We start from the raw sequence: 27,472 nt of genomic DNA on the forward strand, positions 1-27,472 counted from the left end.
TGACTTGACAGTTAACGAAGTGGAGATTTTCAGAACTCTTCAGTACAAGAGCTGTAAATACACAAACTGTACAGATAATTCTAATTTACACTTAGAGGGTACACTAAACAGAACAAAAAGAACCATGCCTTCCCCTGGACAACAGCTATGACCAAACTAGGTGTCTGATCTGCCAGCACCACATGCATTAAATGTGTCAGAGAGAAAAAAATATTCTTATGCAAACATTTAAGTGCCAGTCTTTTTGGGACGTTAACTCTAAATGGTAATTCGGAGGTCTGACAGGATTTGAACTTTTGGATGGCATTTAAGTATTGATGGGCAGTAAAAGCTGGCTTGGATACAGAAAGACTGAATCACCCAATCCTGTAACATGTCAGCCTCCAGACCATGCAGGCCAAAACACTGCAGACTTCAGCACACTCCCTCACATCTGATTCAGCTGACCAGCTAATTAGCAAGGCCTCTATGAACTTTTAAGCAACACTGGTGAGGCAATGGGGCAGTCTTAAAGGGCATAATCACTCAGCATTTTAATACTTTTATCTTTTAATTCAGGTGACACGGTGGGGTGGGATGGGGTGGGGAGTACAAAATAGCAAGGTGTGATGTCAGTGCAAATACAACAAACACCACAAATGATCTTACTGTTGATAATGCTCAAATTACACTTTTAAAAGGCATCTGAATCACTGTACGTAACTGCAGCTGGCACAGACTGCATACACGCTAAAATTGGAAACCTATAATCAAAATATGAGGAAAAACAAAAAGGAGAAAAAAAATGAAAACAATAACCCTTGACCAAATCACAAAGTACACCGTATGACTTTTCGTCAGCTGCATGTTCAAATGGCCTGGCAGTCTTGAGAAGGTCCGGTGGCTGCTCCTGTGGGATGCTGCTCAGTAGAGTCTATTTGACCAGTGGTCTGGTTTTGTCGTCATCTCCGCACTGGTGAGCTTTGTACTTTTTCACCTCTGCCATGTACTTTGACCATGCATCTCCTTTACCTGCCTCAGCCTGTAAAGCACACAGAAGTAACAGAGAGCTTCAGGACATAAGCCATCATTTCAAAGAAAGGTCTGTTCTTGTGATTGCTTTAAGACGAGCAAAGAAACAAGTATGCCTCAAAAGATTACACCTCAAATATTTGTAGGATACTGTAACTGAGTAAGTTGTTTAGAAGAGCGTCACATTACACAGCAGTACAAAGTGATGCCTGGATTAGAGCAAAATACAGGAACAATATTTTACCCAAAGAAAAAAAAAGCCTGTTCATTCAGCAAGCCCCATGTCTCTTACTTCAGTGTTTCTCAACCCTGGTCCTTCAGACCCACTGCCCTGCATTTCTCCCTGCTACCAACACACCTGATCCAACTAATCAGCTCATTAACAGCCAATTATTGAGTCAGAGGAGCTGTGTTAAGGGAGGGAGAACACTAAAATGTGCAGGACAGTGGGCCTCCAAGCCCAGGGCTGAGAATCGCTTACGCCACACCACTTGGCACATTTATAATATGCTTATTGGATATTATTACAGCAAGACTCAACATCCACACCATGAATATCATGCCAAGAAGAACTGAACCAAGACGTCAAAACACATTCTGGAATAGTTGTGCTGACAATTGGGAAAGACTCGGCATGGGAATACTGCTGCCAACAGATCCGTACCAACCAGCTAAGAACCCTAAGAAATCTGAACCAAAATAGTGACCATCTACAAAAGCACCGTCCCTAAAAGTCCGACTCACCTCCGAATCCAGTTTCTGCTTTTTGGCAACCACGCCAGTCTTGAGGGCCAACTTGGCGCCGCCTCTCCGCTTGCCCACCTGGGTTAGGGGAGAAGACTGAAACCGTTATACGGGCCATTTTGGGGAAGCCTGCCATTCACTTAGGACAGCATCTACAAGTAGGCTTCACCCGCCCCAACAGCGAGAGACCACCCAAAAACCGCACCATCCCCTGCTATGCCTTATCTCAATTGTCCCCCATCTTCAACAATCTTCATGGTAGGCAGGACTCATGGAACATACGATTTGGCAGGTGTGCAGCTATAATAATGTGACCTGGACACAAGCTGTGATAAACTACAAGCCAATCGCTAAACAAGCTGACCATTACTGATGGCCCTTGATAAAGGGATGAAAAAGTGTGGCCTCGTTTGTATTTCTGCACGCGGGATGTAAAGCGTTTAACAGTTTCAGCACATTTCATCATAACCCAATGTAGTGCGGCTGTAACCGGCTAGAGCAACTGCCAAACCCCTTACAAAGTTGGTCACGCTAAGCGTCTTCTTTCCCTGAGACGACTGTCCTGCCTCCGCACTGTTCTTTTCGCTCTTCCCTTCCTCCTGCAGCTCCCTTTTCCGCCGCTCCTCCTCCATCTTCTTCTTGAACAGCTCCATGAAGCTGCCGTCGTTGGCGAACGCGTTACCGCCGGTGGGAGCTCCAGGGCTGGCGGGCGATCCGGGCCCTCCGCTGGAGTCGCTGCCGCTGCTGCTCGGCTGGTTTTTGCTGCTACCATGCTTGGACTCCATGTCGACGGGAACCGCTTTTCTTTCTTTTTTTAAAGGAAAAGTCTTTTGAGGCTGACAGCAGGAGCCCTCGCTTCTCGGGTCACCTGCTCGGTCAGGCAGCTCGTTCAAACTACCTCCCGTTACTCAAGCTAAGCTAGCTTACCAACCGGCCCCAAACGAACAGACTAAATGCTCAATGTTCTCACGTTACGAGAGCAGAAGTTTAATATTAACTAAAACAAAAAAGGAGTAATTTCAGTGAGCTTTCTCTTCTAATCCAAAAAGTAAGAACCGCTGGTAACAGAAGCTCCAACCGGACCGCGCCGAGAAATCGGACTGGCTAATTAGCGAGTTACTCCGCAAAACAACGAAGGACGTATGTCACTCAGTGGGTCATCTGTTCTGCTTTCCCACCAAAACACACGTTTTAAACGGCGAAATCTCATCCAGCAGCTCAACCTAAATCGACATTTCCAGAAAAAAATCTTATATTTTGTTTTCGCTTCGTCGGCCATCAACCATCTTGATTTTCTTCTGCGGTTTGTGTGAACAATGGCGGAGTTAAGCGCTACTGTGCGTCGTGCCGCCGCCTGGTGGTGTGAAGGCGCTTTACAGCCACAGTGCTTTGACTAAGCACAGAGCTGAAGGGGGCAGTGTGAATGTTTACTTTCTGTATTTACTGTTAATCTTAATTGTATTTTTACTGCTGTACAAATACAGTAATTGGAATGTGTCAGTAAAGTTGTTGATTATACTGGCTACAGTGGGTAGCGCTGCCACCTCACAGCAAAAAGGGCCTGGGTTTGATTCCCTGGCTGGGCGACCAGGGCTCTTTGCATGCTCTCTCATCGTCTGTGTAGGTTTCCTCCTACAGTCCAAAGACATACAGTCAGGCCAGTTGGAGATACTAAATTGCCCCCTAGGTGTGAGTCTGCCCCCCGATGGACTTGCGACCTGGGTCCAGTGTGTTTCCTACTTTCCGTACAATGAGTGCTGGGGTAGCTTCCAGCACCCCCTGCGACCTAGGCGGATAAACCGATGACGATGAGACAGAGAGCTACAGTTGGCTCAGGTATGGTTCCTGGCTTCTGCACTCAAGTCTTGTCAAGTCAAGCCATGTTCAATTCCATGAAAAGCTCCTGATTTCATTTAATGAAGAACTGATTACATCTAAAGTATTGGATGGTAACTGTAAATCCAAGGAGAGCTTTGGAAATTGTAAGACTAACACAAATCAAATCACAATAGATTGTTCATTTGTATTTATTCTAATGTTAGACAATGCCAGCATCTAAAACACAACATTTGCTGGTGATCAGCGTACTGTATATCACATTATGTATCATAAAAAGTCATTTTGGACTTTTAGACTGTGTGTGACATGATGCCAAACACCCTGCCTAACAATTCCCATCCTTTAAGTGCAGCAGTGCCATATCAGCTCAGTCACTTAAACATTCCAGTGCAAATAACATGCTCCATTTTATGAGATACTTTAAATACTTGTACACGTCAAATTAATGATGCCTTTAAGTGGCCTGAAACTATGAACGCAAGAGTGTATGAGTGGACAGACAAGATTGAACACAAGATTCTCCATTCTTCACTGTTCACATGTCACTAATCACACAGCTCACATCCATCCAGCACCTACTTATAGTGATAATGTCATAGAACAGCACTGTGCCAGGTCTGTCAGCTGCGGAGAAACCCAATTCAAACCAAATTCAGTTTTTTTACTTAAAACTATATGAATCTGGACTACAGGAAAGAGAAAATAAAACAACTACAAAAAAACAAAAAACAAAACAAACCTAGCTAAACACAGCCTTACAAAATGTTCTCCCTTTGTGCTTATTCCATGTACTACATGTGCTGGCATGGAGAAATATCTGACCACTACCTAAATTAGAAGGTAAAAGGCAATAAAATGACTGTAGTGCTACCCTATGTACCCAACAGTTAAGAAGTATACGGCATAATTATACACAATGAATCACAACACCAGTCATCATGTTTTCTGGTACCAGCCTTTCCATGGTTTTTTATTGCAGTGCAAAATGTGGAACATGGACTCATTTGATCTACAGCTTGTGCTTGACCCAGTGTTGTTCACCCAACATACAGCAGAATATAACTCCACAAAAAGTACTTAAAACATGTAAATATGAACCACACAGTTCAACATCTTCACTCCAGTGTCTGACAAAATTCTTTCAAAACAAAAAAAAAAAAAAAAACACATTCATCTTCAGTCAATCTTCCAGAAAATTTAGTTCCAAACAAGTTTAACTATAACACACAAAATGTGCTCCTCTAAACACACATACACAGCAGCTGTAGGGCAAGTTAGTCAGTCACTGTTCGCAGTTTAAATGAAGACTTCACCTAAAAATGCTAATGACGCTAACAATGAATGAAACTAGTAGTAGCTGGTTTATGGAAACTGGACCATGCTAACCAGCCCTTTACTCAGAGTTAGCTCGCCATGTTAGCATTTCTTGGTGAAGTGATTGACATCCTTTGTGGTTACTGGAACCAGAAAACGGTTTGAAAAGGATTTGGATTTAGTGTCAGTGTTAGACCGCTTACAGTAGTGTCCAAAAAAAAAAAAAAAAGAAAGAAAGAAATAACAAGGCATTGAACTTTGGTAGCTCTCCTCAATTAAGGAAAAAAACACCTTCATTGCTAATGGTTAACCGCTTATGGCTTTTTCACATTGTGCAAAGAAATCAGTTTAAAGCGGATACCAGCAGATTCAAACAGAAAAGGAGCCAACCCAGCTAATTCTTTAGCCAAGCTGAACCACCATTTTCTAGCAACAGTCGCAAATATGGAGAAGAAAGCGGTTTCCTCTCAGCTAGGAAATGCTAGCATTGCTAACATTCAATCTTAAACGGTGATTAGCTCATCTTAAAATGAGGTCCCTCATTTGATTTCAGTGTGAAAGACTAAATAAAAGAAGGATAGTTCTTCATTTTGCTCACAGATCATTTTTAGTTGAAATTCATGAAACATGATCGCGAGAGAGATTGATTCCTTAATGGATTCATGTAACTGCCAAACTGGAGAGACAACTAAGAGTTCATCATTGGAAAGTGCAGTCTCCTGTTCATAACTGGACTGACCGACATTCTCAAGGTCAATTTCTTTGACCTCAGCAAGCGGGCGGCATACAAACAGCCATTGCTTAAGTCTACGAAGAGGCACTGATATGCACCATCAACCATACAGGTGTTCATTCTCACAGTGTAATAATAAGCTAATAGCTAATAAGATGACTGAAATCTGTAGTGCGTTACTGAACAAAACAAACAAATGACTAAAATCTGGGCTCAAAATGAGCTAGGCCTCATATGTCTACATGCTACTTAGAATGTTAGGTGCTAAAACATGATTTGTTAAGAAAAAAATATCCATAAAACCAGCTAAAACTACAGCAAAAAAAATCAGGTGTAAAAATAAGATCAAAACAAATACAGAGAAACTATGATTAAAACAAAACAGACATGCTTTCAAAATAAATCAGGACATGAATAGCACACAGACTCTACAATCACAGACACGAACATCACATTGTAAGAGCAGCATTCCTGCTGAAGAAGAGTGACAACTTCCACAGCCACAGCCATCAATGACTAAATGGACACCTTAGTGTTGTCTGGATGGATGAAGAAATAAAGTGAGAAGCAAATCAACAATTTAAACCCTATAATTCCCAGATTCCCGACTGGCTGTCTTTTTAGATTGACCCTGTAAATACAGTGGCAGATCAAAGCGCTTTGAAATAGAACCCTGTATCCTTACTAAAAACTAACCCTCTTGACTATCCGACTAAGAGGAAATGGAAAACAAAAAGTTCATAAAGAAGAAAACGCTGACAGTAGACAATGTTCTTCCTTCCTTTCTCCCTTGTGCATTTTTTCCTCATCCTAATGATCTTCAAATCTTAATCGTCTTCCTCTGCAGTGGTCAGACTCAACCACACACTCCAAAAGGCAAGAGAATGGAGGTGCATGTTTAGCCAGCAGCAAAAAAGACCCTTGCCCTTCAAGTGTTTGCCTGTAGGTGGCAGCAATGTGCTTCCAGTTTTCCTCAGAATTATGGACAAGTTGTTGGCAAGGAAGATACTACAGCAGGCAAGAAGAGGAGAGTTCAGAGTCAGTCAGAGTGTCTTGTACTTGCTCTCTGTACTCATGTGTGAGTGTTATCTGGGCTGGAAGCGGGCAGTTAGGCCTCTCCGTGCCTGTGTGGATTGCCTCTGCTGGGCCAGGAAAGACTGGGCCTGGCCTGGGGAACCAGTCCGCTCTCCTACCACCTTCTGATGAAGAGCCATACCCTAGAGAAAGAAAGTTAAAAGATAAATACGGATTCAAACCTTTTTCTCAGGTACTTAATATTTATGTGGATTTAAAAAAAAAGTGTGGGAAAATGTTAAATAATAACCATGGTAAATTCAAAATGGGCCGTATTTACTAATTAATTTAATTAATAAACTGTATGAACTGGGGAGTGAATGCCACGTTCTGAAACCTTAATGCTTACATAGTACATCAGATTAGGTTTTCTACAATATGGGCTCTTTAATACCACATGAGACTGTTAAGGTGGAAAACAGACATATTGCTCACCATGTTGTACCAGGCGCTGATGATAAGCTTCTCCTCTTGGTCATGTCTGGACCGGGTCTTCTCAAAGTCATGCTATACACATACAAATAGACACAAAGAATTGTCACTACTGAAACACATATTTCCTGCAATTAAGTAAACTTTTCTTTAATGAAATATATTATGATTTTATGTGTGTACAGAGTCACTGAAAGCAAAAATTATTTTAGCCTAAGTCGGTTAAAAATCCTGTGTTTTTTTTTTTTTAACTCAAACGATTCATGTACGCTTGGAAAAGTTCAGAAAACTGCACATACTTTCACACAATCTACATTTCACACGAAATTTGTACAAAGTGAGAATTTCCGGTATAATCCTGCTGTACTGTTTTGCTGGGTAAATGCTGCATGTAAAATAAACCAACATGTGCTAGGTCTATCAGTCATGGCACTGCATCACTGGTGCCATGCAATGTGAGCAAGTAAGAACACAGATGCTCTGCCTTGGTTTTATGGCTGCAAGTACTGATTCTCATAACCCACTAGGGATGCATGATCAGAATTGGAACATTTTTACTCCAAACAGGCGATAACCAATTGTCTAATTGGTTATTTTTGTTTTGGCTGATCTCCAGTGCAGTTTTAAACTGTTAATAAGGTGAGGATGATAAGTTCATTGTCCCAGAATGTTCTGTTATGCTTACATGTGACTCATTGTGTTAAACAGCCTGCTGTTTCCTCCAACACTTGATTAAATTAATTAATCATATAATCAAAATCATCAATGATCATGCATTCCTTATGGATATCCAGAAAAACAATTTTTCATTTGAGAATGTAAAATGCCAGTTTGGCCCAAGAAAGAGCAAATACTGTTATTGGCGAGTCTGTCTAACAGAAAGCACTGGAAATATGCTAATATGTTTAACATTCATTTCACCCACACAGTGAACATTTTGGGACTGGGGGAAAATTCTTTTGCAAAAAACAGCTTAAAGGGACGCACCTATTTATATGTGTGTGCATACATACATAACATACCATACATACCGTACATACCATACATATATAAAAATATAAATAGGTGTGTCCCTTTAATCCAATTAACCTATCGATTACTTGACTAATCTAACCAATATGGCTTTTTGCAGTTCCTCTCACTTTGCCCAGCCAGAATAGCATCATCAAATCTGAGTGAGAAGCCATTTCTTTCATTGAGTAATGAAACAACAGAACCCACATCACCCCTACACTTCCTGTAGTGTATACTGTATTGCAATCAGACGAAATGACTATCATATGAAAATTACGAAGCGTTATAGAACACTTGTTTTTAAATAAACAAAGAAACTTTTCCCCAAAAATCAACCACATCAACAATTCATTGACTGGTCAAAGCTGCAAAGGTTTCATGTTTGGCTCACCTCCAAATGTTGGATCTTTCGGTCTCTCTCCGATAGTTGGTTCCTCAGAGCCTGAACCTCTGGAGGAAGAGAGTGGGGCTTCTGCTTGGGGTCCAGAGTCTTAATCACCTACACACACACACACACACACAAACACAAACACAAACACAAACATGAGGGCTGTCAAAATCTACCCCGAGTTCAAATATTCATCAAATGAAAGAGAAACATTGCACATTCGAATACAGAAAGTGTTCATTTTTGAATGTATAAATGGATTGTATCAGAGGCATGACATGACAGTTATGTTAATACTGTGGTCACACCGTCAATCAATATCCACTTCTGTATTTGAAAGGCTAAGCCGCCTGACTGTGAAAAGTACTGTTGTGAAATGTTGGGGGGGTAAATGATTTACAACAATCATTTCTGAGATTTGAGAGGTCTTCTGTAGGTCACCATTTCAATGCTTCCAACACAGGCTATACTTGGGCGTAGAGCTGGGCGATATGTTAAAAAATCTAATATTGTAATACTTTATGAAATGAGATTTATTTTTTCTGACATCTAGACAGCTGCTCAGTGGTTATATAGTGATGTTATCCACAATATACTCAGTGAAGCATATTGTGACATACCATGACATAATTTATCACGATAATCCAAATATATTTTGTCCCATTTTATTAACATCTGTTGTTAAAAACAATGTCACTGATGCAAAGCATCATTCATTTTCCCCCTCTGTGGTCACTTTCATGACCTTAAAGGGGAAACCCACAGATACATTTCTGAATAATTAAATGGTTAAGATGTAAACAAGGTAATTCAGAGTGGTTTGATGTGAAATTCTGTATTCTTGAGAAACTTACTGAGTCAGTATTGTTAACTGCGTTGTTGACGGGAAGCCGACATCTGAAGAACGGAATGCTTCTTAAAGGTACCTCAAAGTTATTATATGAAATGGTTATGAATACACTGTTTGTGAGACCCTGTTTGTGTGTTTAACATACATTCATGGCAGAGAGGTGTAAGGCAAATTAGTCCCCAAAGAAAACGTTTTTTAGATTTACCATTATTTTATCATCATCGCATATAAAAACACAACGTTCACTGGTGGTTTTGGATAGTAAATTAAATGACCACATTTGTGTCATGACCCCTGGCTCCTATCAACACCACTGAAAATTGGAGTTGGGAATTTTCTCTAGATCTGAGCATTTTAAATCAAGCCACTCTTAATGATTTGCATATACCTCAATGACTCAATGGCAGAAATTGTGGAATTCTCCTTCACTTTGTGCATACCCGAAACCACCCACCACTTAAAATTAAAATATCTATATATCAATTAAAGAATATCCGAGCCCAGGTTTAGCACCTAAGGAGGTCAGAAAGCCCAACTATTCCATATAGGGGAAAGTTTTTAAAATAGCTGGTGTAGTAAAACCAGTGTGAGTGGTGCCACAGAGACGTGGGGGTGGAAAAAAAATAAAAAATAACTGTAATAATGAAACTGCACCAAAGAGTGCGTCCTGGAAACCGACAAGGACGGACTTCATGAGAAAACGGTCTTGAGCATCTGGAGGTGCCTGGATGAGAGCCGATAAAAACGCAGGAAACACAACAAAACGGCTAAATGCGGCAAGAGAACTGACACAGGCTGGGGTTGCTACACACACACACACAGCTGACCTTGCATCTACTGAGTAGTGCGGTTTACAGTAAAGCTGTGCGTGTTTGTGTGGGTGCAGAGTGAGAAGCGTTCATGCTGTGGCGTATATGTTTGCGTATCAACTCTTTTTATGTGTGTCAACAACTTTTGCATTTAGTAAGATGGAAACATTCATGCCTGCTGAATAAACACGCAGATCAGATGTCTTGTCATTTACCCCTCGCTACGTAGGTGAGGGGCCGACACGTCTGCACCTGCGATCTCAGTAACTGATTCAGCCATATATTGTGGATAAACTCATGCCGATGTACGAATTGATGCAGTGATGTCTGTATTGATATTTGCACACACACTTTTGCTGCTTTAATTTGCATGTGAAGCAGATCCTGCACTTTAAAGTATTTTTAAAGTAAGTAAATAAAGTATTTTTTTGGCATAAGTTTATGGAATAGAGGTACATGCAGGGCACTTTTTACAGATCTACCATTTTTTCACTATAAATATTAGATGTAAAAACTCTCATCACCACACACTGAAAACAAATTGTTGGCAAGTTTCTCTGGGAAGGAGCATTTCAATGACTTTATTTACAACTCCGTGAGTGGATTATGCAGATATTCTGAATAATCAATGGAATTCCCCTTTAACCTTCAGGTGTTTAAGGTGTTTTACACCTAAAAATGAAAAACTGCATTGGGAAAAAAAGTGCAGAGTGAAGTTCATTCAGCAGTTTATCATCTGCTGTTGTGTGCGAGGATGATGTAAGCATCTTTTTCTAAGTGCTATTACGACCTGTATTATCTCTGTGACCTGAACCATATCTATGAAAGTGAAGCTGACAATGGTAGTAAGCGGCTCTGTTATTTGTTTAGATTGTGGTGATTAGCACTTAGCCGTTAGCATTTTGGCTACATGTTTATAGCACTGTTTCATGTCATAGTGCTGTTAAAAAAAAACGAAACGGATGATATTACTAGAGAATCACTGATACCGATACCTTGAGCATCGGCTGACAGAGTACGGATACTATGTAACCTAATCTAATCAGACCAATAGCTTAGGAAGAATTCCATCTGAATTCTTGGAAAATTCTCGCACCTCGGAAATCACTTTGTGGTATAGGTCATTGGTATCCGCATCTTTATTGCCGGTACCAATGCTGGTGCTCCTCTGTTACTGCGCAGTGAACTGTGAACTGTGGAATTATTGTTTTTATTGTTTGCATTGTGAGACGTGTTGTGTTGTGAAGCTTCTGATATTATCCAGCCCTACCTGTGTATGGAATGGATAGATTGCGTGAGTATGTGTGCTTACTGTCCTAGCCTTCTCCACATAACGTTTGTATCTTTCCTCCATCTGCTTCATGTCTTCGTCTTTCTTTCTCAGAATCGCCTGCAATTCATCAATTTTCTTTGCCACTGAGAGGGTGTGAGAGAAAGAGACAGAGAGAGAGAGAGAGACACAGACAGAGACACACACACACACACACACACACACACACACACACACACACACACACACACACACACACACCACAGTTATACAATGCAAATAAATATGGTCAGAGCCATAAAGCTTAGTGAATTCCTCTACAGACCCCAGATACAGACCCCACCCACACATAATTGTGTTTGTATCTCACACACACACAAACTAATATATATATATATATATATATATATATATATATATATATATATAATTGGCTTGTATTTTATATATATAATATATAATATGTATCTCACACACACACAAACTAATATATATATATATATATATATAATAATTGGCTTGTTCACAACAAAACAGTTTCGCTCACTGAAAAATGGTACCTTCACCGCAAAGCAAAAAGCAGTAGACTTTCTTTCAAGCATTTTCAAATACTTTTTGCATCACAGTGGGGGGGGAAAAAAAGCTGAAACACAGTTAGGAATAGTTTATGATGAGTTAGAATAGATTGATTTGGTTTTATTATAGCTGATAATAAGATTGGATAATGTGCTGGTACATGGAAAGTACATGGAAAGCATTACTGTTTAAGGAATCAATCCTAAAAACTGTTACTGTTGCAAACCATATTAGCTGGTTAATATTAGCATCACAACCTTTTTATTTTATTCTGAACATAAGTGCCTAAGCTGGCTGATAAAGCAGAGAGAGGTGTCAACCAAAGGGTCTTGGGGCTTTACAGAAGTCTGTGCATGTGTGAATTTGCAGCCTGCAGGACATAACAGGGCATCTTCAAAACACAGCTCTCACTTTCAATTCACAGACGTGGAAAGTCTTGCATTAGTAAAAAGAAAAACTGAGAAATGAAAGCATGAATTGCGGAGAATCATTGCACAATTTACATGCAAAAGCACTCTTGACCCCTGCCTCACTTCCCAGTTCCTCACCAAACATGCTTAGTTTCTATCCTGCCATACTGGAACTAGGCAATCTATGACGTTTAAGATAGCTTGATATTGTATTGAAAGGAAAAACCCTTTTTATACTAGTGCTAGCTACGACAAAAAGGTTTATTAAAGTGAATGCACTTGTTCCGTGGCGTGTGGAATAGTCAGCTGGGTAATGCTAAATGTTGGTGCTAGCTCATCTAGCATGCTAACAGCATTACTGATTTCAAGGTTTAATAGGGCTTGGGAATGTGATGTCACGACAGTGTTTTATAGGTTATCTGCCACTGTAGCAGGGTTAGACAGTCTAGGCTGGTTCAGAATAGTTGAATCAATCTTCCTACCTGCTTTCCTTGATTTTGACTGATCTAGAAAGTGGATCTACATGACTAGTAAGTCAAAGTTTAGAGCAGCAAGAAAAGGAAATTCTATTTGGATGTAGCTGTAGTTAAACAACACATAGGAAGAATCACAGTGAGAGCAGACAAACATCAAGCTCAATTTATACTTTATAATTGCAAATCTTTAGTGGAACAAAACTTTCAACATCATTTAATGGTTCCGTCATGTTTGGAATAAATCAAATCAAACCAATTGAAATAAGAACCTGTTGAACATGTAACCAGACAACGCCACTTCGTATGCACTGATAATAGCATTATTGATCAACAAACCTAAAACTTTATCTTTCAAAATGTGCTGTTTTGCAGCTAAAATGTATGAGGTTGAGAAAGTTATGTTGTAACTAGGCTAGTGGAATTGGATGCATTAGCTACAGTATCAGACGATTAGCATTTGTCTGTTTCTCTTAAAGACTTTGGTTCTCTTTCTGTTTTAGGCGGAACACACTACCAGCTGACCTACATAACAGATTTCACAGCTTTTTAGTGGAATGTGTCACATACAGCTCTGCTTTGATGTCACCATATTTCTTACCATGAGACACACATAATGACACTCACTGTGCATTTAAATATCATATAGGACTATGTGCAGTTGAGACTGGAACTGGGAACCATATAACAACGCAACCCTTACTGAGACGTAAAAGGTGCTCCCACATAAAAAGTAGCAACTTCTTCATTTTTTAAATCATATAGTCATGAATGTACATCAACATGGATCTTTGGCTTTATAAGAGAAGCTGGTTTATCCACTGCTATGCGAAAGCCATATATCAACACCACCCATAAACGCCGCCGGCTTCTCTGACCCCGAGCTCATCTGAGATGGACTAACGCAAAGTGGAAAAGTGTCCTGTGGTCTGACGAGTCCACATTTCAACTTGTTTTTGAAAATCATGGACGTCGTGTCCCCCAGGCCAAAGAGGAAAAGGACTGTCCAGATTGTTATAAGTTCAAAAAGTTCAAAGTTCAAAAGCTACCCTCTCTGATGGTGTGGGGGTGTGTTAGTGCCCATGGCATGGGTAACTTGCACATCTGTGAAGGCACCATTAATGCTGAAAGATAAATACAGGTTTTGGAGCAACATATGCTGCCATCCAGGCAACGTCTTTTTCAGGGACGTCCCTGCTTATTTCAGCAAGACAATGCCAAGCCACATTCTGCACGTGTTACAACAGCGTGGCTTTGTAGTAAAAGAGTGTGGGTACTAGACTGGCCTGCCTGCAGTCCAGACCTGTCTCCCATTGAAAATGTGTGGTGCATTATGAAGCGCAAAATACGACAACGGAGACCTCGGGCTGTTGAGCAACTGAAGTTGTACATCAAGCAAGAATGGGAAAGAATTCCACCTACAAAGCTTCAACAATTAGTGTCCTCAGTTCCCAAACACTTATTGAGTGTTGTTAAAAGGAAAGGTGATGTAACACAGTGGTAAACATGCCCCTGTCCCAACTTCTTTGGAACATGTTGCAGGCATCAAATTCAAAATGAGTGAAGTTTATCCGTTTGAACATTAAATATCTTGTCTTTGTAGTGGATTCAATCGTATATAGGGGACATAATGCATCAGACTGTGATAGCCTAGTGGTAGTTCTTGAAACCAGAGCTGATCAAAAAAATTCTGGCATGTTAAATATTCCAGTGTATTAAAATATGGAATAGCAGCACATGTCTACATTATTCTAATGTGACCGCTTACTGTTGCTGTCTGCTCCAGGCTCCAGATCATCAATTACTTCTCGCTTCTTCTGCAAATCTGAGTGGGCCTCATGTAGCTTCTCCCTGCAGCGTGTACACACACACACACACACACACACACACACACACACACACACACACACACACACACACACACACACACACACAGTTTAGAACCATCCAATTTGCATCAGCCATGTTTACTCATTTAGTCAGCTTTCTTGTAATTCACTCAGGTTATACCCCCACTCCCTCTTCCCACCCACATATACTCACAGATGCTCTTCCAGTTTTTTCTGCAGGAGGGATGACTGAAAAGAAAAGAATTACGAATGCAGTCAGCATCTTACTAAGCCAAACCTTTTACATCAGTGTCAGTGTGTCAGGTCCTGGAGGGCCACAGCAGTGCATATCTCAGTATTCTAACACAGTCAGTGATGAACATTAATGGACAGAAAATGAACAGTAATGTTCATGCCTGTTTTTATGAAGCAGGATTTCTTGCTTAGCAGATTTTAAGTTTGGTTCGATATTATACCTAGGGAGCACGTTTTACTGCACAACACTACCCTGGCAACTTGCACTACATGCCTAACCTACTCCAGGTCAGGTTACAGATTTCAGATAATTAACAACTTGGACCAATCAGGGCCAAGCTTTTGACCAACAAAGTACAGCCCTCTAATGGAGGTGGACCCTCTGGTGATTTTCAGGTGACTTCTTTTCTTTGTTATGTTTGTGAAGTCACAAACATAGTTACAATAGCTTTGAAACAAATGTTAAACATTAGTCTTGTAGCTTTTGTGTTCAATATTAAAAATGTCCATAATAAATACAGAAGAATTGCTAACAGCCTTGATGTTGACTGACATGACTGCCTGAAGTGGTGAAGTTTTGTTCATTTTTCTGGCTCACAGTAAGTCATATTGTGCTGCAAACTACATCAGGAAGTCTGTGCAACCTTATTGAAGACCTGGTTATGGTTTGAGAGAAATTTTGGGCATATATTTTACAGAAACAATTTGGGCTATTTGGGTCACTACTGATTTTCAGTGTTTGTTACCCTCCTAGCTTCGGTTCTAAAATGCAAAGTTCTCAGAAACAAAACCATATGAGTAAATCTGGGGTAAGCAGAAAACTGGGCATACTTGACAGTTTGCAGAACTATTACTTTAACTGTGGTTGCATGTGTTAGATTTTGTGAAACTTACGAATGTGAAATCTGAAAAGCCACACTTCAACTGTGAAGTACAGTACACAATTATCTCAAAGCACCAGGCTGGATTTTTGCCCATATTTTTGTTTTGACTGTGCTCGAGTTGTGGCTGCTAAGCAAATACAATAAACACACTAATATTTTAGATAGAGTTGGATGTTAATGCCAAGTGTAAATAAGGCCAGGAAAAACTTCTGCACTGCTATGAACCTCCTAGACTGGAATCTCGCACTACTGCTTTACATACAAAAGAAACACATGGCAGCTGTGTCACGAATGGCATCATATTTCATAATAACAACTGAAACACTGATTTGTCCAGTTTGACCTGCATTCTTAAAAAAAACAGCATGTATTATCAGTATGTATCATCAACTTCATTTTTTATAAAGATATGCTCATTCTGAAACTGATGGAAGCAACATGTTCCAAAAAAGTTGGCACAACATTTAAGACTAGAAATGTTGTGCAATGTCCATCAAACAGATGATAAAGTCATGCATGGGCATAAAAAGAACATCACGGAATAACCTAGTCCTTTATGAGCAAGAATGAGTTGAGAACTGCCATTACACACAATAAATAAATAAATACAGCAGCAAACAAACAGTTTACAAAAGGTTCCTCAATGGTTCCTCAAACTGCAATGGTTTTAAGTCACTTCAAATGCAAGGTAACACTACACTATGCACAGTGGAAGCCATGCGTGAACAATACCCAGTAACGCTGCTGACTTCTCTGTGCTCAAGTTCATCTGAAAAGGCATTGGCGCACAGTGGAAACATGTATCGATGTCTGACGAATCAACCTTTCAGACTGTTTATGGAAACAATGAACTTGTTTTCCCAAGCCAAAGAAGAAATGTATTGCAGGCATATATAATTTATTATTATTATTATTTTTTTTTTACAAAAAATAAAGTTCATAAAATACAAATATTGTGAATTTTTCTAGAATTGAATAACACTTATGTTTTATTAGCATTTCATAAACTTACATTTAATCTACATTCATATACTACTTTGTGTAATATCTGTCATTTGCGACACTTCTGCCTCCATTTTATTTACACTTTTAGTCAGAAACCAGGCACAGATGGTCTGTACTTACGATAGCCTAATAGGCAGATGATTGGTCGATTGGGAGAGGTGGGCGGAGAGAGAGAATCAGGCATGTGTTAATTTATAATTCACCACAGCAAAGGGTTAAAATTCACACACACGAGAGAGAGAAAGAGATAAAGAAAGAGATAAAGAGATGTGAGGGACAGAGAGAGAGAGAGACAGACAGAGAGACAGACAGAGAGACAGACAGAGAGACAGAGACAGAGAGAGAGAGAGAGAGAGACAGAGAGAGAGACAGAGAGAGAGACAGAGACAGAGAGAGAGACAGAGACAGAGAGAGAGACAGAGACAGAGAGAGAGACAGAGACAGAGAGAGAGACAGAGAGAGAGACAGAGAGACAGAGAGAGAGAGAGAGAGAGAGAGAGAGAGAGAGAGAGAGAGAGAGAGAGAGAGAGAGAGAGAGAGAGAGACAGAGACAGAGACAGAGACAGAGAGAGAGAGAGAGAGAGAGAGAGAGAGAGAGAGAGAGAGAGAGAGAGAGAGAGAGAGAGAGAGAGAGAGAGAGAGAGACAGAGAGACCTGGGGCTGCTAGATTGAGTTTCATCAACATTTCAAGCACTAAATCAAGAATTTTATATCCACACCAAATCTTAAACCACACAACAAAGCATGTATTGTAATACATAACAGTATCTGCAAGAGCTTTTTCCTCAGTGTGCATTTAGGTGATCAGTGCCATGACGTTTCACAATCACGAAAAGCTGTGAGACTAACTGTAGCTGGATTTGTCTTTACTGCTCTACAAATACAGGGTGTAAGTGTGTGCACAGGTGTGTGTCCATGCATGCTAATTCACAGAGTGTACATGTGTAAAACTCACATCCTCAGCTTTGCTGTCCTGCTCCTGCAAAGCTTTCTGCAAATCCTCCACTTGAGAGCACAACTGTGTTATCTGCTGCTGGCTCAACCTGAGAGAACAGAGTTGGGAGGGTTACTGACGAAATAATAAAAAAAACGCTGCAAATGCCCCTTAGACAGTTTAAAGGGCCCATGTACTTGTTTTTTTTACATAAATGCTTGGAGTGCTATGTAAAAAGTGTTAAAAGCTTTAAAAACTTGCTATTCACAGCCCAAATATGGAAAATAAGCTGCATTTTAAATGAATTTGATTGTCACAGCCATGACTACAGCGGGCTTTTTCGAAATGAACTGTGCCTGGCCTTGGCAGTTAGCGAGAGCAGCCAGCTGCAGCTGTTGGAGGGACTGAGAAGGGACCTGACAAGCTGGACTGTTTACCAGCTGCACTCTATGTGAGCCGATAGCCCTAGCATCTGTCAAATTTCAGAAGCAACATTTCTTTCAAGAACACAGAGTTTCATATAATAACCACAAACACTACACAATGCAACTGACTGCGTCTACATGGTTGTTAACTTGGCTTCTCTGCCAATGAGGATCAGGCTCTCCCTATCTCAGGGAACTGCAGCCCTGTGAGATTATAAAACTGTACACGTCGTTCCACAATGGGTAGCACTGACCCAAGTCGGACAAAAAGTTAGAGTATCTGGCGTATGTGGGGAAACTTTAAATGTTGTGCTGTTACAGGCTGTCAGAAAGCAGACAGATCATTGCAGCTATCCGAAGGATCTCCACACCTAAAACCAGCGGCTGAAAGTTTTTTTTTTTTTGCTTGTTTGCTTTGATGTACCTGAGGATTTCAATTTGAACTTTGCACATCCCAGCCCACACTGCTTTCTGAATGAGGCACAAGAATAAGGCAGCTAATTAAAAATACATATATTTTTTGCCTCACAGCAGTATAGAACATATGGGAGCAGGTAGCTATTTAAAGTGTTGCCATGGTGACAAGATTAGTTGTGGAAAATAGATGATCAGATGGGAGCTTAAAAAAAGGTGTTGATCATTTATGGTGGATAAAGGGAAGAAGATGCTGTGTACTCTTAATATATGTTGTGTAATACTGGGTGTGCCTGGACTTCAACACTAGCTATGCATCGATGGGTCAATTTTTGGTTTATTAAGGTACAAACAATGTAAATATACCCGCAAAAGGTACAACAGTGAGTTTTAGGTCAAATTGTGTACCTTAAATATTTTGTTTCTAGTGGAAAAGTACATACTAAGTACATACTCTTTATTACCAACTTTTTAAAAACAGAACAATAAAACAAAAAGCCTGGAGACGAGACGGGTTGCGTAGAGTCAATACAACTTAGAAGATATAACTTCGGTGGATTATGGTACAATTATATTCCCTGGCTAAAGGTACTGAGATGTACCCTTGAGGGTACCACCCCAGTGACAAGAGGGGTAACTGCCTCGGAATCAGTTTCATACCTTTTTTCCCCTGTTAGTGTATGTTACAACTTGTGTACATTTGGCCTCCCTGACTTCCCCATAACCTACTGACGTGGACATTTCTTATTTAATTTCTTTGGTCTTATTTATTATTTATTTTTCCATCAGAACAACACAAGAGAGCTCATTTCTCTGCCAAATAGGGCTATTTGAACATTTTCCTTTCATAAAGGCTGTAGCTTTTCTCTTCCTCAGTGCAACTCTACTTCTCTGCCATGCTGTTCGTGATTGCTTTTGTTTCTTTTTTTAAGGCATGTGATGGAAATCGGTCACATCAGACTAATTCTTTTTGGTTTCTGATGAAAGGAAACCCTTTTTTTCCCTGCTAAAGCTGAATTTACAAAAGTGTTGTTGGCATTCATGAAATATTACCACCCATTTCTGTTTCCATGGCCTACACAGACAAACATTTCAAAACGGTAAAACGTTTTTTGTAAAAACTTCTCTGAATGGAAACTTTGCTAAAGAGACATCCATGGCTCAAAAAAGGTCTGGCTTATTCCACTCCCACAGCTGACGGCAAAAGTTAGGAAAAATGTAACTCTGGATGGAACATTCCGAGTGCCAAGGAACGCCAACACCACTTCTGCTGAAAAAGGCAGAATTTTCTGCTCGATTGAAAACAATGAAATATCAGGGTTACCATTGACTATGCAAATACTGCATTAAAGGCAGAGCACAGAAACAGCCTGTTTATATAAATAAGGTAAAGGAGACTAGAAAATGTCACTAAAAAATTAATTATGACTGTTTGATACATAAAACAACAAAAATGCTATAAGCGGATCTTCAGAAAAATTTGAATAAAAAACAAAATGTTAAATAAGGACCCTTCAACATGTCTGACAAGTACTTTAAATGTGGAACAAAAACAGATGCAGATCATACTTAGGAGAACAAAAATGCTGCTCACACACCACTTTGAACACTACTGTACCACAGGCTTTGCAAATAATTATCAACAGCTTGTTAATAGAATCAACACCACCACATACTCTTTGTCATACATACTGAAATATTGTGAAAAGCACAAAGCAAAGCTTTAGATAACAAATAACTTTAACAATGGAACTGGAACTCTTCCAAAAATCTAAACACACACACACACACACACACACCTGTTCTGTGTCTCAAGTGTGTTCTGGCTGCGCTGTGCCTCCTCCAGATGGGCCTGCACCTCCCCAAGTCTCTGCCTGTACGACTCCTCCTGAGCACACAACATCTTATTCTCACTCTGCAGACGCACCACCGTCTCCCTGAGAAAGAGAAAGAAAGAGAGAGAGGTGGGGATGCAGACAGAGTGAGAAAAAGACAGCAAGAGAGAAAGACACAGAGAGAGAGAGGGGGAGAGAGACAGAGGCACAGACACAGTAGTAGCTGGTTACAATTGTAGGAGCTATGAAGAGACTCATTAAGTCTGAGAGCTTTACAGGATCATCATCAACATCATTGATATGGGAACTGTGGGCCAGTGGTGAAATCTGATATTATGCTGATCTGATAAACATCTAAAAATATTAAATGTAGAAAATAAGTATTACAGCATTACAAAGAAATGAGGACTGAACTACACATGAACATCTATAAGAAGCCCAGTGCCACCTAAACATTCTGCTCTTCTGTATTTAAACACACGGTCAAATTTTGGTTTAAAATATTGGTTTAAATCTAAACTGCCCAATGGTGATTTTTTAATCTAGTTATCCTCTAGTACTTATATAACTGAAATATCATCCATACATCCATTAAAAATAAATAAATAAATAACTAAATAATCACCATCATAACAACATAGCTTTATATACACTAATAAAAACACCTCATAGCATACAGCAGGAATCCTTCACGGCTCAATATCATCATACAGGTCAGACAGGAAGGGAAGTTAGAGCCTTCCTGCTAAACCTCTTCAGCAACTCAAGAAAGAAATTGAGCCATGTGCTCTTGAAACTGAGAACACAACAGACTGGATAAAGGAAGACTGGATGTACTGCATGTGTGTGGAACATTCAAAGTGTGTGTTGGCTCACTGGAACTCTGTGGGCATGATCTCAGATGCCAGGTTACCCACTGCTCCAGAGTCAGATACCAGAGAGCCTGCAGAGGGCAACAGAGAACATTTTACCAGCAGCCACATATTTTTTAAAGCTCATAATCAGTCTTCTAAAAACTGAAAGACTGGAAAAGCCACCTTTTCTCTTATTAATGTCTGTTGGTCATCTACAATAACTAATTTAAACAGAAGCTTACACCATGTGTCATTTAGGTTTAGGACTTTACTACTTTTTCTTTTTAAGTTGTGCTTTTTAAATAAAGTTGCATGTTTAATGTATTTTATTAAAATTTTAATAGGCTAATATTTTAATGCTTCTTGCTTGAATTAAACACTATACTCATTAAATCATAAGATTTGTCATTTTAGACAGTGAAGTACTTTGCTTTTAATATATGAAAAGTGCTACATAATAAAAGTAATAATACAGCAGCAACAACTGTTTATTATTTATTTACAAACAAACTTTTTATATATATATATATATATATATATATATATATATATATATATATATATATATATATATATATATATATATATATATATATAAAATTACTATTTTTTTACAAACTGTCTTCTTCTGAACTTTCATAGATTAAAAATTCAGAGAACAGATCAGTCACTTGCACATTAGTGTTAGACTAAAATCTCTTCTCCATTTTTTATTTATTTATTTTTACATTATTTTTACATCATTAAAAAAAAAGCAAGTTGTCCTTCATTTTGTGTGAACATTTCCTGATAGAAATAGAAACACACCAAAATCACTTGAAATAAAGTCTTTCTACATTAATTTACATTTGTTTACTTAAATGTACAGCTTTAAATGGACCCTTTAGATGTTTTATTTAAGCAGTAAAAGACTGTTACAGCAACTGACCTGCTTGGCTGAAGCATTTCTGCTGGACCTGAGCACAGCGAAGCTCCTCATTGGTCTCTCGCAGGGTGTCCCGCTCTGATATCAACCTCTGTGCAGAGACGCAGAGTCAGACAGACAGACAGATTTGTTGTGTTTTTTTAGGACAGCAGTCATGGGGCACAGAGGCATTAACAGAAAACCTTCAGTACTAACAGTACCAGAATTATGCAGTCAACTGCACCTGTCCACTCACAATTGAACAAATACAAGCACACATATGGTTTGTTTCTCCACAGGTGGCATCTTACCTCCTTCTCTTTCAGCAGGGCTTCATACTTGTCATGGAGGTTTTTGTATTCAAACTGCCACTTCTCAGCCTTCATGGCTTCTGAGGAGTGTTTGGCGTGAAGCTCATGCACCTGTGCAACACAAACACAGACAGACTGAATGCATTAACATGCAATAATAACGCATTAAATTCAGTAGGACGTCCCTCAAAGCTACATAATCAATTTTCTCACTCTTTCTCTCTATAGGTGTTGTCAGTCACTGGCCATGCTTGATTTTATCCCCCATGTTACCTCCCACTAGCACCTTTTCAGAGCTAAATACAGCTCTGCTGAAGGCAGATTACATCCCAGTCTAAAAGCAGCAAATAATTACATCTTAAAGAGAGCAGCCTCAAATCCTTTTGTACTGGAGACCTACAGGTCTGCTGCAGGAGGAAGACATTTTTTAATACACTTGCACTGTATCTGAATGCTTTTTCTACACCTGTACCAAAACATCATGGTATAGTTATGGATGACTCATTGTGCTAAATAGCCAGTTGCGTCTTATCTTCATTTCATGTTGTGTTAATATACTGATTTTTTTGGTTAAGAATTTAACCTTTATGTGGTATTCAGGGCTGTGGGGCCCACTTTTAATGTTTAATAAAAGAAAAAATGATGTGATTCATTATTATTTCAACCCAACATTTATTGTGGTGCTGGACTAAACCCACAGGGAATAAGTATGGAGGTGCTGTGTCTCTTCACTCTGTTCTCATCCTATATGGTCTGCTCTGTGTGTGTGTGTGGACAACACTGACAGTCTGCTGACTGGCTACAGCTGCTAAAGGAGAACACTACACTGACCACTTGTGACATTTTAAACATCTGGTATTTTTACATAAATCATTATGGCTGCATGGATTTAAATAAATAAATAAATAAATAAATAAATAAATAAATAAATAAATAATCTGTAATGCGGTGGGTCCATCAGACCGCTGAGTAACAAAAACATGAACACCACACAAGGTTTAAATGCTAGTTTGGCCTGTTCAAGAGCAAATGAAGTTGTTTATAACTTTGGCTAACAAAAAGTACTGGAAATGTGCTAGCATGTTTTAATTTAGCTCACACACACACCGACTGTCCATTTGGTCAGCTCCACCTAGCAGAAAGGTGCACAGTTCCACAATTACAGACTGTACTCTCTTGTTTCTCTGCAAAATTTGGTATCCCACATTTACCTTGTTCATCCAGTGTCAGGACCCCTCACAGGACCACCAGCAGGTATTATGTGTGTGGTGGATCATTCTCAGTATTGTAGTGACACTGATGTGCTGGTGGTGTGCTAGTGTGTATTGCGCTGGTGCGAGTGGATCAGACAGCAGTGCTGCTGGATTTTTTGAACACCTCAATGTCACTACTGGACATAGTCTACCAACCAAAAATATCCACCCAGCACTGTCTTGTGGGCAGTGTCCTGTGACCACTGATAAAAGTGCAGCAGCAGATGAGCTATTGTCTCTGACTTGACATCTACAAGGTGAACCAACAAGGTAGGTGTGTCTAATAGAGTGGACAGTGAGTGGACAGTGAGTGTTTAAAAACTCCAGCTGCACTGCTGTTTCTGATCTACTCGTACCAGCACAACACACTAACATACCACCACCATGTCAGTATCACTGCAGAATGATCCTATAAGGTAAGTGGAGCTAATAAAACGGACAATGATTGTAGATACAATGTAGGTGTACCTAATAAAGTGCTCTGTGAGTGTATAATGGGCAAATGTTCTGTTTCACTAAAAGGGGAAAATGTAATTATCATTAAACCAATGAATCCAGATCTGGGATTTTAGCACATAACTAGAGCCGATACCTTGGCCCATTTCTGCATGAGTACCACACTGCCGCACGTGTAGTCATGCCATAATGTTTCACAGTGAAAATATAACGAGTATAAACTCTGAAAAACACTGAAGACTTTTAGTTGCACTCATCTGAAAACTCCTTATATCTTACGTTAACTACACTTCATATCTGGATTATGGCAATGAACTTGTTTCGATATGAAAAAGAGAATAACTGTCAGTTGGTACTGGATTCTGCCACAACAGGTATTCCTGCTTATCATTACTGTCCAACTTCCATAGCAGCACATCCCTAATACTTATATGTAAACGTTTGAACAGTCCTGGTCAAATTGCAGGTTCTCAAGTGAAAATAAGTTCTCTCTGCAGAGAACATACTTAAATGTGACAGTGTTATGCAAATATTAGTGGACATCTATTTATTTGGCTATTTATTAGCTATTTATTAGTTTAACATATTGGAAAAAATAAAACACAAAGTATAGAATGTACTATAATTTTTGAACAGGCCATGTTTGTTTTTCTTTCCTCCCAGTACAACAGTGCTTGTGCATTAAAATGTGCAGAATTGTGTTATCTGTTTGGGATGTTTACTTATTTTTACATAGAAAATCAACAAAATGTGTAATTTAACTGGGGGACCCAAACTGTAGCATATGACTATGTAGGGCATGTCAGGGCCCACCTGTCTCTTGTAGGAGTCCAGCTGAGTTCGTCCTGCGTTGGCTCTACGAAGCTCCTCCTCCAGCTCGCAGGTGCGCTGCATGTACACAGTGTTCCTCTCCTCCAGCAGACGCACCTGTCTGCGCAGGTCCCCCAGATCCTCCAGCTTCCGCTTATACGTGTCCACCAGCGCCTCCAGACGACTCACACGGTCTGAGGAGTGCCTGGAAGGGTCAAACCCAAACAGAAAGGCAGCTTTACCTCACTCAAATTTTTGCATGGTTCAGATTCTGATTGTCCGTTTTACAGAGCTGACCGAATGCCTATATAGTGTTTTTACAAGGGCTTGGGGTTCAGCATTAATGACTTCCAGTGCCTTCATTTGCTTTCATATCCAAAAACATCACAGGAAAAACTGTATAATCCATGTGCAGAGTTTCATTTAGCCAATCAGGCTGTCTGTTGGTAAAGGTTTATTGTGTAAGGTATCATACAAAAAATATGAAAGCAAGAGTATGAAACCAGGCAAGCGAGAAAAGATGTTTTATAATTTGGCATATCAACCAAACATTGGTTATATGGGCATCGATTTTAATGTCAGCAACTTTTTTTAAATTGCTCATATGATCGCCACTGAGCCATAATAATCATTCTGACAGACTGCAATACACTACAGGACGTATAGGGGGTGATGTGGCTTCTACACCACAATAGAAGAATTAGTTTGTTGCATAGACTGAACAGCAACAAAGGGAGGTGAACCACAAAAGCCAATATGCTTCAATAAGATGATTAACTGAATAACAGTTGGTATGTTAATCAATAACATAAAATAATATTGGTGTTAGTCAATTCAGATGAAGGGCTACTTATTTCAGGTCAGCTTACAAACATGACAACTAGTATGCATCAGCGAGAAACTACGTCTATGTGAATCCGTGTGTGTGTGTGTGTGTGTGTGTGTGTGTGTGTGTGTGTGTGTCTCGCTCTATACCGGAGGATGTCCATCTCGTCTTTGAGTGTCTGTGCCTCCTGGGCCAGGCTGGTCAGTTCCTCATTGCGATGCTGCAGGTCAGCCACCTCCCTCTCTAAAGCTTCGCTTCGGATGCGCAGATCATCACGATTGTTTTCCAGCCTGTGTAGACACAGCCAACAACTGAGCAAAATTTAGCTTTTTTGGAATTTATAGTTTTTAATGGCTACAATTCAGTGGCAATTCAAAAGCCGGACAAATCTATCAACATGAACATAATACCCCAGTAATAGAAAATAGCAGGTAACAGCAAAATCTTACTCCCTCTCCTGTGCACACACGTTAGCCACAGATTACATTCACAATTTCTATTTTTTTAATGTATTATCAATTTTTTTAAACTGAAGATATGTTTAAAAATAGAAATAAGCGGAACTGTGAATGTAATCTAGCATCCATATGTATACCTACATGACATGCACGCATACAGAGGGGAGTCTAATTCTGCAATGGGGGGGGGGGGAACAAAAAAGTTAAATTCTTCAAACACAGAGTAGAACTGGCCACTCAGAAATTGCATGGAATCTGTGTGATATCTAGAGAGATATAGCTAGGTGAGCTCTCCAACATGAGCCTGAGGAGCAGGCCTGACATGTTAAGATTACTATCAGCATAATTACAAAGTCACAGTGGAATGAACCAATGGTGTTTTGAATTCCAGCAGACAGGACCACAGGACCAGCAGACAGGACCCATTTTGTGGGGGAAAAAAAAGAACCACTCTAAGCCTCCTGAATGTCCTATACATGTCACTGACAGAATGAGTGGAAGCCTAATCAGTGGGTTGTCAGGGTTTTTGAAGAAAAATGTCCTTGAACCCTAATTAATAAAAATAAAAATAATCATTAGCTTGGAAAATATTGAAAACAGAGTTATAAAACACTAAACTGAGACAGACAGGCCTATGAGCATTTAACTGAGGCAGGCAGACTGGGACTGGAAGAGCAGGCCTAAAATTTCCATATATGGAATGGAGTGAACTCCACTCCAGACACAGAGCAGGGTATTGGAATGAAAGGAGCCTTTGTGGTAGGGAGACACCTGGAAGGTCAGAAAGAGTGAGAATCCCTGCTTTTACAGTAGAAGTTAGCTGGGAATCGGAAGGCTAGCTGATAAGGGTTGGTAAGAACCGGTCTTTGAGCCAAATTAATAAGAAAGAGTTACAAACAATGCACACAGGGAGGATAGGGAGGCCTGATAAAACAAAGCAGAGAAAACTAATTTAAAAAAAAAACAAAAAAAAAAAAACATATCTTGGTTTGGGTGAGAAATAAGGGTTACCAGACTTCTCAGGAAAATTAGACACATTGGGAATCAGAACTTGGGTCCAGGGACATTTTAAGAAAGGAGGG

General features: G+C 39.7%; 2 protein-coding genes across 3 annotated transcripts in view; both read right to left on the reverse strand.

The window, feature by feature from the left end:
* Positions 1 to 508: 508 nt before the first annotated feature.
* trir (telomerase RNA component interacting RNase) lies at positions 509 to 3,122 on the reverse strand. The gene is made up of 3 exons (XM_017720701.2): positions 2,274 to 3,122; positions 1,756 to 1,833; positions 509 to 1,021 (listed from the first exon to the last, which is right to left on the reverse strand). Exons 1-3 carry the CDS (start codon positions 2,538 to 2,540, stop codon positions 914 to 916), a joined length of 453 nt encoding a protein of 150 aa, XP_017576190.1. The 5' UTR covers positions 2,541 to 3,122; the 3' UTR covers positions 509 to 913.
* Positions 3,123 to 3,766: 644 nt separating this feature from the next.
* Positions 3,767 to 27,472, reverse strand: part of LOC108441272 (protein Hook homolog 2) — a 34,483-nt gene continuing 10,777 nt past the window's right edge. The window contains exons 10-23 of one of the 2 annotated variants that reach the window (XM_017720703.2): positions 26,082 to 26,222; positions 25,110 to 25,311; positions 22,588 to 22,698; positions 22,301 to 22,388; positions 21,395 to 21,461; positions 20,483 to 20,620; positions 17,866 to 17,953; positions 17,031 to 17,036; positions 14,981 to 15,015; positions 14,706 to 14,788; positions 11,521 to 11,624; positions 8,553 to 8,660; positions 7,151 to 7,222; positions 3,767 to 6,858 (exon numbers count right to left, since the gene is read on the reverse strand). In XM_017720703.2, coding sequence (XP_017576192.1) covers positions 6,727 to 6,858; positions 7,151 to 7,222; positions 8,553 to 8,660; positions 11,521 to 11,624; positions 14,706 to 14,788; positions 14,981 to 15,015; positions 17,031 to 17,036; positions 17,866 to 17,953; positions 20,483 to 20,620; positions 21,395 to 21,461; positions 22,301 to 22,388; positions 22,588 to 22,698; positions 25,110 to 25,311; positions 26,082 to 26,222 — 1,375 coding nt within the window. In that variant the 3' untranslated portion in view covers positions 3,767 to 6,726. The remainder of the gene's footprint in view (positions 6,859 to 7,150; positions 7,223 to 8,552; positions 8,661 to 11,520; positions 11,625 to 14,705; positions 14,789 to 14,980; positions 15,016 to 17,030; positions 17,037 to 17,865; positions 17,954 to 20,482; positions 20,621 to 21,394; positions 21,462 to 22,300; positions 22,389 to 22,587; positions 22,699 to 25,109; positions 25,312 to 26,081; positions 26,223 to 27,472) is intronic. The other variant, XM_017720704.2, reaches the window with a different exon arrangement.

Source organism: Pygocentrus nattereri, chromosome 1, assembly GCF_015220715.1.
Source record: "Pygocentrus nattereri isolate fPygNat1 chromosome 1, fPygNat1.pri, whole genome shotgun sequence".
In the NCBI taxonomy this organism is placed as follows: domain Eukaryota; kingdom Metazoa; phylum Chordata; class Actinopteri; order Characiformes; family Serrasalmidae; genus Pygocentrus; species Pygocentrus nattereri.